This window comes from Micromys minutus, assembly GCF_963924665.1.
Source record: "Micromys minutus genome assembly, chromosome: 8".
Classification (NCBI taxonomy): Eukaryota; Metazoa; Chordata; class Mammalia; order Rodentia; family Muridae; genus Micromys; species Micromys minutus.
The window spans coordinates 43,550,286-43,562,634 of NC_137977.1; the positions used below are offsets into that span (position 1 = coordinate 43,550,286).

A 12,349-nucleotide genomic window follows, 5' to 3' on the forward strand; every position below is an offset into this window, starting at 1 on the left:
AAAATTTGAGAGAGGGGTCAAAGTGAAAGGTGTTAGCAGCCAACCATGAACAAGGGTAGAAGCTCCAGACATCTGTCTCCACCACCCTGGGCTGCCAAGCTTGGTCTTCACACCCTGCTCCTCTCAGCCTCTATCCACATACCTCACCTTGCCGTGATTTTTTTTCTCCTCTTTTCCACTACTGTTGAACCTTACTTGAGCTCATAAGAACCCATTCCAAACCTGCATTTCCAGGTCTCCACTCTCAGGGGGCACAAAAAAAAATTAATCTGTTCAACATCATGCTTTATCTGATCCCAAAAATAATATTGCTACTTTAATAACAGCAAAAAAATAATAATGAGATATTTCACTTCTTTCCAAGTTAAGTATTATCAAGTTGATGTCTAAGGAAAGATTCCTGATATATGGGCAGCTTTTCTTGAGCTGGAAGGCATATGCTTACTGTAGAAACAATGAGCGAAAAAACTCTTTAAAATGTTATGTTTTACTATTTTTAGATATTTTTTATTCTGTGTGTATGCATGAGTGCCTGCCTGTCTGCCTCCGTGAATCTATGTCATGTGTGTGCACCAGTGCCTGTGGAGGCCAGAAGAGGGTATCATAAGGTATCTGAGGGTGTCAGATCCCATAGCAACTGAAACTGCAGAAACGTTTTGCTTCCGGATACAGGTGCAGATGCTTAGTGTGTGCTGTGAACCACTAAGTGTGTCGCCTGCCCTTTTGCTGCTCTCTAACTTAAGAGAGTTGAGCAAAGCAAATTATTGTGTCCTTCAATATCAACATTAGGAATTCACACAATAAGAACTAAAATTTTCAAGACATACTTGAAACTTAAATATTTGCAATAATAATTCCTAAAATCAAAGAATGGCTTGGTGTCCCCTCATCACATTTGTGACTCATAAGGATGCTGAACATTGTGCTATAGGTACCTAAGCTTCTCCCCACCCCAGAAATTTTTTAGGAAGGGTCCTAACTTTTATTCACTAATAAATTTGGGTGATTCTTTTCCTGGAGAAACACACACACACACACACACACACACAGGAGAGAGAGAGAGAGAGAGAAAGAGAGAGAGAGAAGATGAGGGGATATCAGATATAGGTTTGCAGCAATAGTGTGTGTGTGTGTGTGTGTGTGTGTGTGTGTGCATATGTGTGTGTGTATGTTGTGTGCATGTGTGTGTTGTAAGAGTCTCACTCTGTATCCCTAACTGGCCTTCAGCTCCTGTCTTATTCCCTTGAGTGCTAGAAAGATAGGCATAGCCATCAGAACCTGGCTTGTATAGAAAACCTGCTTAGCCATGGTTCGCAGCTGCCTCACCTGGGGATCCAGCCCATATGCAGCCACCAAATCCAAGCACTATTGCTGATCCCCAAGAAGTACTTATTGATAGGAACCAAATAGGGATGCCTCCTCAGGGGCTCTAGCAGAGTCATCCAGATACAGCTAAGCATGCTTGTAGGTAACCATCGGACTGAACACAGGGACCCCACAATGAAGGTGCTAAAGAAAAGACTGAAGGAGCTGTAAGGGTTGCAACCTCATGGGAAGAACAACATTATCAACCAACCAAACCCTCCAGAACTACCATGGACTAAAACACCAACCATTGAGCACACATGGAGAGACCCATGGCTCCAGTTGCATATGTATCTGAAGATAACAATGTCTGGCATCAATGTGAGAAGAGGCCTTTGGTCCAGTGAGGGTGTGTTTTCACAATTTAAGGAAATGCCAAGGCACTGAGGTGGAGAGGGTGATTAGGAGCGAGTGCACCTTCATAGAGACAAGTGGAGGGGGGGGGATGGGCTCAGGGTAGGGGAAGGAAATAACTTTCAAATGTAAATACAGAGAGTATCTAATTTAAAAAAAAAAAGAGTATATCAGATCTGGTCCTTGGGCTTGTCTTCACTGAGAATGGAGAAAACAATGGGCTTCCCATTTATATCAACTATTGAAGCCATATATCAGGATGATCAGAATGCTGTTGGCTCCATGACCCATAAACTGATATACAAGCCCCTGAAATCCCTTACTAGTTATACCTAAGTCAGATTTTCGTGTAACTCGGAGAAGTTTGATGGTAAAAATTTCAAGTACAGAGTGGTAAGGAGGATGGCATTTCTGAGGTCTGATAACATAGAGTTTACTCCACAGAAGCCAATAGATTGAGTAGTGGGGTTCATTATTCAGGACTCCTGGAAAAGGTGCCAATGATTCCCTGGTCCAAATTATACTCCTAGTAACTCAGAATCCTGGGCTGAGAAATTTGTCTTTCCATATTACCATATCGTCCAAAGGAGCAAGGGCCAGTTTTGTTATTGATTTTCAGGCATGTAAAGGATAATTTGAAGCATATTTCCTTTATCAAGAATCTTATGAATGATTCTTTGTGGGCTTGTATTTTCAAGATTGGCTCATTCCCACAGTTAATTGAAAGGGAAATGTATATATAGTTTGCAAGGACTGATGCTTCTTTCCAAAGACTTTCAAGTTCTTTCATGAGCACCCCAAATCTCTCTTCCCACGGGAATCTGGATTCCACTCTCAGTGTGTCTTACCAGATGATGCAACATCTGGGCTGTCTCGTGAGAACGTGCGGAATAAAGCGTTTTCATCTTTGCTCTCTGAGTTCTAAGAACTCTGACAGAAAATTACTTTCTTCTTTTCTTGTTTGTTTGTTTTGCTTTAGCAACCAACTCAGTGGAGGTGCGCTATGGAGGTCTCCCACCTGTGGAAGAAAGCGACGGAAAGGTCACCCTGATTATGCAGCTGTCCAGCCAACTATCCCTTCAGGCTGAGAAGATCACTCAGCTCGAAGACGTCTTAGCAGAAAAGGAAAAGAAGATCAAGGAGCTGGAAGCTGAGCGCAGTTCCCAGTTTCCCCAAGATTAAGATAGAATCACAGAAGACTTACAAGAATCCCCCACTGTATACAACGAGGACAGGAGCATTCCAGTGGCCTCTGATGAGGAGCGTGATGATTTCCCATGTGACAATAAAGTTTAGGAGGTGTCATCAAGGTGGAGTCTAAAACCCCAATAATCTGTCCAGTTCAAGTTTACGGGTTTGAGCATCACCTACAGTGTTCACACTAGAAGAAATACATAGAGAGGAACCTTCAGAAGCACCCCCTGAAAGTGTCTACCCCTCAGCAGTGGAGGGCTGTGTCTTTGGACATTTCTGGGTGACACTATGGGAGGGAAAAACAGAACTAGGCAGCTGGCAAGAGTTTGGTAACTGTCCTCTTACTAGAACTTTGCCACACCGTGAAGAAAGGATGCTAAGTATCCTTTTGTGCAGTACTGCTTGTGAAAGGAGAGTGTGCTGAAGGGTCAGCTTCAAGGTGGGGCACAACTCAAGAGCACAGAACTCAAGCTCAGTGCACAGAAAAGCAAACTCACTGCAAGAGAGAACATGCTACGCGGTCTGTCCTCTCATGTCCTCTAAAGTTTATTTCTTTATGGCATGAATTTTATGAGCATTAGCAAGAGTAAAAGCAAAATATTGTTGAAGCAATTTTAAAAAAATGAATCAGAGCTGTGGTCCTTTGGGGAAAGGTTCTGGAGAGTATCTCTCTGAGAAACACACAACACTGATTTTACCCCCTTGGGGGGGGGGGAACCTAAGTCAAAAGGAAAACAGACACTTCTGTTAGGGTGACCACAAGGCAGTGTAAATTGATGGCAGAGAAAACATCCACACAGGCAATGGGAAGCAACCTGTTATGGGGGGGGGGGGGGATGCAAGGAACCCTGTCATGTTCCTCTCCCAGCCTCCCACTCAAGAGATCCATCCTACACAAAGGGCACTAATGAGAGATTTCAGAACCTAACTCTCCCGGTCCATGAACTTCATGCCAAGCCACCCTCGATGCAATTGATCTAGTTCAACAAACAGATGTCAGAGCACAGCACACTAAGATAATCTTTTATAAGCAAGGAACTCAAATACATATGAAAGCCTTCTTAAATATGGTGATTTTAGAGATGGGAAATAGCAGAGAACAGGAGAGAGCCCAGGGGTGGGGAGCCTGCCTGCCTGCTGTAAAGAAGGGCCTCACATTTGTTGAGCAGTCCTTATGAATGTGGAGCCCTGCCCTTTGGTGTTAGACCAGAAACACATATTCTAAAGAGCCAGAAATATCCTTGTGAGGAAAATTCAAGATGACAACTTTTAGGTAGGCTCCAAACACAAATTTTATCCACTTACTTCCTGATTCATGGGCAATTGCTCCTTGCAAGCTGGAATGAGACCAGTACTATTAGCAGAGTGTACAGTCTATTTGTGTGTCCTGACAATGCAGAAGACAGTTTCCAAACCAGATTTCCTGCCCTTTCCCTCCCTTCTTCCTTCCCCTCTTTCTTCCCCTCTCTTCTCTTCCCCTTCTTTTCTCTTTAAAGGAGCTAATGAAGCTTAGGAACTAATGAAGCTTATTATAGACATATGATAGCTTTGAGATTCTAGGTATTCATGCAAAGAAAAGTACAAAGTAATTTGTTTTCTAAAATCATATCTGACCAGTTTTTTAGGTTTCATGCTGAGCTGTGATCCTCCTATATTTGAACATAATCTCACTTCATATATAAAAGCTACGTGTGTCTGTGTGTCTATGCCTGTGTGTCTGTGTGTATGTCTGTAAGTACTTCTGTGTGTCTGTGTCTATGTGTCTGTGTGTCTGTGTGTCTGTGTACCTGTGTGCCTGTGTTGTTTAATGTCAGAGATAAGACCAACTCAGTTTACTGGTCATGAGTGCAGAGTCTGAGAAGCAGCTGACAGCACTTCTTTACCTTTCTGAGGTATCTACACCAGCCCTACAGACTTACCTTCTGATGCCCCTTCTCTAGTACCTTCTCATCAACCTGAGTAGTATGATCACCTCAGTTTAGCTCCATGATCTTTAATACCAGCTACATGTGCCAGCTCTGGCTCTAACATTGCCCCTGACACATCAGTGATGCTGAGGGTTGGTATCTCCTTCCTCTCTGTGTGTTTATGAGAGATATCTTTAACCCTTCACCTTCTGGAAAGAATGGAGCATTCCCCAGGATAAGCCACATCTTATTTTGATACGTGACGTTAACGTGCTAATGCTTCCACCTCCTTATTTTGTGAAAGATTGCCTTAAGCCCCTAGGGGACTAAGGATGATAAGAAAGGAGGGGAGAACAAGACAGAGGAAACCACATCCTATCTTACAAGGGCCCGTGTTAAGCTCTCCATCAATTTCATGTCCAGGCTAGCTCGGCATGAAAGCAGTGCAGAGTGGACATGAGTGACAGGAGGGACAGACCTGCAATTGGTGATTAATTGAGCCTGTCACCTCCACGTGTGCAGACACCAGCCCCTGAAGAGAAAAGCATCAAGGGTAATTGTACTCTGAAAATGATCTTTATAAGAACTTGGTCTTGATTCAGGTCTGTGTCATCTTCAAATCTGAAGGTGGGGTTTAGTCTAAATATAAATAGGCTAATGTGTGCTGGTGACATTGTGGTAACAAGACAGATATAAAGCTGAGATCGATACCCAAGAGTGCCCTCTGACCTCTCCATGTGTGTGGGAGGAACCAAACTCACACAGGGGATTATACATACATCACACATGCCTCTGACCTCTCCATGTGTGTGGGAGGGACCAAACTCACACAGGAGATTATACATACATCATACATGCTTTATATATGCAGGTAACCATCAAAATAATAAAATCCAGAGAACAAAATTGTTAATGAATAATTGAAGTCATTTTAATACTCTAAAACCATTTTCAGAAAAACACAGTTTTAATTATATCTTTTCACTAATCATGAGTTTTTTCAGAAAGCTAAATTGAATTCGGAGATACATAGTGAATCTAAGTAAATGTAATTAACAATCATTTCATTTCATTATTGTTTCAAATGCTCCCACATATGTTCATAGCAAGATAAAATTGTTTTAAAGTAATAAACTTTAAAAATTAACATAAATTAAGTCATTAGCCCAAAAATACAAATGAGGATTCAGTTCCAATAACAACAAAGAAACCACAATTTAAAACAATCAGTCTAAATGTATTTCTGGGAAAGAATGAATTCAACCAAATTTTAATTACCTAGTGCCCCATGGTTTCTCCCAGATCCAATTATTTTCTTCTACATTATGCTAATGTAAGGAATTTTTGCTTTAACAGAATGAATAGAGAAATGTTGGTAGATTCCACAAGCCTACATCAAAACTATATTTACTTGACAAGTCACAAATGCAAGAATAAAACTATCCCCAAAGTATTTTATTTTTTGCTTGTGGTGGGCAGAAGAAATCCTGAGTGAATATGTACTGCTGATCCAAGCACAAACATGTCAAAGATCACAACACCTTGATTTCATGGGAATTGCAAAGCCTTACCCAGGCTAGGCTCAAAGGAACAGCAAGGTGCCACCCTGGTCCCTGGTCCTTGGTCCCTGGTCCCTAATTCTTAATTTCTGATCACTGGCCCCTGGTCCTTGGTTCCTGGTCCCTGCTCCCTGGCTTCTGGCCCTTGGTCCCTGGTCGAAAAACTACACAGAAAATATATTCCAAAGCTCCTTTCTCCAGGTTGACTGCAGCTGAGACTGATCTCCTATAGAAGCCCCCTATAGAGATTAGATGACCCTCTTCCTACCTCCACTGTTACTAGTGAGTGTGCTGAGAGTCGGTGTGCTGGTACATATCCATCAGAACACATGCCTGCCCAACCCCAGAACCCATCTTTGTCTTCATTCCCTGTCATCCCAGAAAGGTCAATCCCAAAGCCCTGCAGGCCCCAGAAACTTTATTATGTTATTTTTATTCAATGTATATAGATGTTTTGCCTTCATGTATGTCTGTGTACCACATATATGCCTACTGCCCACAGAGACCAGAAGAGAGATCCCCTGGAACTGGAGTCACCGACAGACGTGAACCACCATGTAAGTGCTGGGAATCAAACTTGGGACCTCTGGAAGGACAACCAGTGCTCTTAACAATGGAGCCATTTCTTCAGTACCCCCACCAAGTAGTTTTAAATTTTTGTTTAAAGATTTACTTTTTTATTAGTTACATGTATATGTGTGTGATCTGTATGTGGGTATGGGTAAGTAAAGGGGCCCCTTGTCTTAGTTAGGGTATTACTACTGTAAACAGACACCATGACCAAGACAACTCTTACAGCTTCAGAGGTTCAGTCCAGTATCAACAAGGCAGTAAACATGGTGGCATCCAGGCAAGCATGATGCAGGCAGAGATGAGAGTTTTATATCTTCATCTGAAAACTGCTAGTGGAAGACTGACTTTCAGGCAGCTAGGACAAGGGTATTAAAGTCCACATCTACAATGATACAACTACTCAAACAAGGCCACACCTCAGATCTCTGGAAGAACAGCCAGTGCTCTTAACCATGGAGCCATTTTTTTTCAGCACCCCTACCAAGTAGTTTTTAAAATGTATTTAAAGTTTACTTTTTTATCTTTGATTATATGTATATGTTTGTGGTCTGTGTGTGGGTATGTGGAAGTGAAGGTCTCCTCAAAGTCTAAAAGGGTATCAGATGCCCTAGACCTGAAGTTACAGAAGGCTGCAGTATGCCTGATGTGGGTGCTAGGAACAGAGCTGGGGTCCTCAAGAAGAGTGGTGTACGTTCTTAAACAGCATACCGTCCATCCAATCTTAAATTTTTCTTTCTTTCTGTTTTGAAGACTTGGAAAACCAAAGTGTAGGATTCAAAAGGTCTGATCATATTGACTTGGAATTTGAAAAAAAAAAAAAAAAAACTGCAACAGCTCAGTGTGTGTATAGCATGAGTTCTAACCTCATTAGGAAGGAAGATGGGAGGGAGGGAGACAGAGGGGGTGGAAGGAGGGGAAACCCAACCAAATCTATAAAGAATAACTCTTACAACATTTTTTTGTCAAGAGTTCCCAGACACAAGAGAGCATTCCTGTTAATAGAGGCGAATCAAGTTCAATAGGAAATGAAACTTTGTAAAATGAAAGGGGGTGTGTTCTGGAACAAAGTTGACGGCAAAAACAGGGCTAGTCACAAAGTTTCCCACACCTAATGAAATTATGGTTTTATGGTTAAAAAAGAAAAGAAAAGAAAATAAACAAAACTAGTGCTTTTTTCCCCAGATTCTCAGGGAAAGCATCTCCAAAGCCAGATACTGAATACACATTTAGTAATCCAAGCCTTTGGTGGGAGGATCTGGATTGTCCAGCCATATCCATTAGGAACATTTGCATGTTTTTTGCTTGTTTGATGTTTGCTTATCTAGAAAAGAGTGACCCTTAACATTCAAATCCAAGTCCTGTCCTTAAATGGGGGACCACAGAGCATGTGACCTGACAGCATTGTATTTTTAATATGCAGAGAGTTGCTATGTAGCTAAGACTAGAATTTGTGATTATCTTGCCTAGGCTACTCACTGTTGCATTACAGATTTGTTATCTGGTGCTAGTTCTCTTCATTGACTGATGCTATCCCAACAAAGATGGCAGCCAAGTGAGCCAGCCTAGCACAAGCTATTTGCTCTGCATGATCCTGGCTAGCTAGCAAAAGCCAATGCTACCTCAGCTTTATACTGGCGTGCTGTATAAGCATTCCAGTCGTTGCTTAACAATACCCAGTTGCTGCTGAAAAACAAACAAACAAACAAATAAGCACTGAAAAGCATGAACTATGACTATAAATATATAACTGACATTTTCATAGTAGTACACAATTGATTGAAACATTTTCAAGTTGAGTTACTTTGTTTCTTTCTCACAAAGATGGTTTCAGTTAGACAACAACTCCCAACATTATCACTAGAAAATGCCAGGACCAAAACATACAGCCCTAGGCAAGCACACCTTCCCTCCTACATCCCCTCTGAGGTTCTTCATCAAAGATCTTCTTTGTCTGTTGTCTTTCTCAAAACAATCTCTATTCCACATTTAGAACAATAATTTGCCAAGGGTATCTTCTTTTTCAAACTTGATCCCAACTATGATTTAGAGATGAAAAGCTGCACACATCCGGCTGATCAACCTGTTTGGTTCAATGAGAACAACGTCTGGGGGCTGCAGAGTTATCAAGAAGGTAGAGTGCTTGTCTAGGATGCATGAAGACCTAGGCTCAATAGATCCTAACAGATGAAGGAAGAATGGAAAGAAGGGAGGGGAAGAGAGGGAAGGAGGGAGAGAAGGATTCGTTCCTGTTTACTCATTGGGCTTTTCTTTGTTGTTGTAAAATAAATATTTCTGAGAAGCGTATAGGCTACATCCTACAGTTTACAAAGGGTCCCATTATCGCCTATAGTCTTAGCCATGACTGCTTAAGATAGATGACTTACCTACCTGGCCCTATAAATAAATGGCTCTGTCGTCCCTGATGAATTACAGTTGTATAGTAGGTTGTAAATTGCTAATTCCATGAATTTCAGCATTTTGAGCTTTTGACTTATGAATGAGGCACATACATATAAATTTAACATATATTCAAAATGAGTAAATTACATGTCAGACTCCATGTTAATGAACATGCCAAACTTGTGACAAAGAAAGGGCAGACATGAAAAAAAAAACCTTGACTGAGAGTCCACTGCATCTTCTTCATCTGAGTTTTCTTAGACGAAGAGTGGAATTCTGTCAGAGGATGCCCTTTGCCCCACTCTCTGAGCACAGGTAAGTAGGTGAGAGGTCACCAGACATGCATTTTTCTGAAGACAGGAAGAAGTCCCCATTGCCTACGGACATCCATTCTCATCAACACAAGCACACTCAGTCAAATGATACACCATGACGTCTGTGTGTCCAGATGCGTTTACCTTCAACCTGGAGGCATGGCTTTTCTGTGCAGCATATCAGAAAGGAGAGAAATACATTTTGCCTCTTGTCCTGATGAGTTACACACAAGAAAACTGAGGAACTACAACCACGGGCCAAATCTGGGTGTTACTGGATTTTGCACGGCCTGGGCAGTTTAGAGTGCTCCTGTGCTCTAGACAATCTTATTCTAATGAGATCAGTGTTGGTGACACAAAGTTACATGAAATTCAACACTTACTGTCTAGGGATCATATTCTTAAAATACAGCCATTCTCATCTGATTAGACAATAAATGCATCTAAATTACTTACTATTTGGCAGAAAACGCTTGCTGACCCCTGGTTTAGAGCAATGAGAGGAATTGCTCTGTTAAAAGGACAGTGTGTTCAGAAGCAGGCTTGAGACTTACTTTCTTATTATAGGGTGGATATTATATTATATTACACTCAGAATATAAACCTCTCTGAACATATTTATTCTAAAAAAGCACCATTAAAAAATATGTTAACCAGGGCTCCCAAATCTCATGGAACCTTTGCTAAAAATAAGTAAGTAAATATTAATAAATAAATGTAGCCATCATTTACTATTCTGTATCAAAAAGAACTTTCCCTCTGGATTATTGGTACACACTTCTCTCTATATTTCTCCCATTCTATTCCCACATCAAGAGAATTTAATTGGGGAATGAAGAACAGAGAACACACCTTTAACAGGAACATGAGGAGACAGGAATTTGTTTCCTCTATTTATTGCTGCATCTTGTCATGACCTTAAGATGTGGAAGGGGTGTGTAAGGAACCAGCCACACAGGATATCATACAGGGTAGAATCTGGGGCCAGAGACATCAGACCCTGCTGAAGTCCCGTACACTTGCTTGGTTTGGATGAGGCCAGCAGCAGACCTTACAGGACCACAGTGCCTAGGAGTAGAGAGGATTGAGCATCGTTGCAGAACAGACTGTGCGAGGCCAGGCTGTTGAAGACCCTGGATAACTGGTTGAAGTTCTTGCCCCCCTGGTAGGACTGAAGCTGAGCATCAATTCTCAAAAGCCTTAAAAGATAATGATTTAAAAAAGGGAATCCATACAGAGTTGACTTTTCTCACTGAAATTCTCATGAGCCATATTATTAAAACTCTCCCTCTTTTGTCATGGCCAGCGTCCCATTCAGTGATAAGTCCTGAACCCATGCAATTTTTCTATTGTGAAAATGGAAGGACAAACTGAATTTCTTTCAAAAGACATTCCACCACTCATCGACCCTAAATTACCGGTACTGTAAGAGCAGGACATACCCAAAGTCTCATTTCTGCCTTGGTGTCCCTGATGCTGAGGTCCACATCATTGACTTGGGAGGGAAGAAAGCAAATGAGTTGAATGAATTTATTTCTACTTTGATGAATTCCTACTTTGTGGCCACATGGTGTCAGATGAATATGAACAGCTCTCTCCTGAAACACTGGAGGCTGCCTGTATTTGCTCCAACTGATACATGGTAAAGAGTTGTGGCAAGGATGGCTTTCATATCCTGGTGAGGCTCCACCCTTTCCATGTCATTTGTATCGACAAGATGTTGTCCTGCACTGGAGCTGACAGGCTCCAGACAGGTATGCTTGGTGCCATTGGGAAGCCCCAGGGCACGGTGGCCGGGGTTCACATTGGCCAGGTCATCCTGTCCATCCGTACCAAGCCGCAGAATAAGGAACATGTGACTGAGGTTCTGTATGGAGCCAAGTTCAATTTCCCTGGCTGCCAGAAGATCCACATCTCAGAGAAGTGGGGCTTCACCACGTTGAATGCGGGTGAATTTGAAGACATGGTTGTTGAGAAGCAGCTCACCCCTGATGGCCATAGTGTCAAATATATCCCCAGTCATGGTTCCCTGGACAAGCCCTGCATTCCTGAAGGCCCTCACAGTCCTCTCCTATACTCTACCAAATCATGTTCAGTAATAAATCTCATCCAGTCTTGGAGAAAAAAACTCTCCCATTCAAAAGTGCAACCTGAAAAGACACCACATCTTTACCTAAACGGTTTTTTTAAATCCATCCTTTCAGAGTTCTGCTCCAAGAGAGGTTTGTGAAACCCTGTAATACATCACGCTTTATTTCACAAATCTATCATATTGGTGGGTAACAACCTTAGTCCAGGGTTCTTACTTTGAACCCTTTGCTTGAGAATGTTCATCACCTCTTAGTTTGCTGTGGGTACTCACTTCCCAGTTTAACTGCCTAAACAGAGCCAGATGAGTTAGCTGTAACGATAAAACTTCATTAAATGCTTAAGAGCAACTAAGAGAGGGTGGAAAAAGTGACACAGTTGGTTCAGCTACACTAAGATCTAACATTCTTGCTTTCTTATTCTCATGTTAAAAAAAACTTTCAAAGATATTCAGACTAATGTTTGGCCAGATATTTAGGTATCATGGCCTAGTCATGTTGATATGGCTTAATATAAAATTAACTATTACAAAATCTAGAAGGCTTTAAATTCATTCCATAGATCTAATGTTGCCTCAACATCTAAAGCAGGTCAA

General features: G+C 41.7%; 1 protein-coding gene and 1 pseudogene across 3 annotated transcripts in view; both read left to right on the forward strand.

Annotated features, from left to right (window-relative positions):
- The window catches only part of CCDC192 (coiled-coil domain containing 192), a gene marked incomplete at both ends in the record, with an annotated part of 188,888 nt that extends 185,987 nt beyond the window's left edge, over window positions 1-2,901 (forward strand). Inside the window, one exon of one of the 2 annotated variants that reach the window (XM_080919879.1) lies at window positions 2,699-2,901. In XM_080919879.1, the coding sequence (XP_080776005.1) occupies window positions 2,699-2,901 (203 nt within the window). The remainder of the gene's footprint in view (window positions 1-2,698) is intronic. The other variant, XM_080919880.1, reaches the window with a different exon arrangement.
- A 6,880-nt stretch (window positions 2,902-9,781) lies between these two features.
- Window positions 9,782-11,896, forward strand: LOC308423400 (large ribosomal subunit protein uL16-like; annotated as a pseudogene). Its single transcript has 2 exons — window positions 9,782-9,823; window positions 11,055-11,896. The product of its transcript is annotated as a large ribosomal subunit protein uL16-like (transcript).
- Window positions 11,897-12,349: the final 453 nt, after the last annotated feature.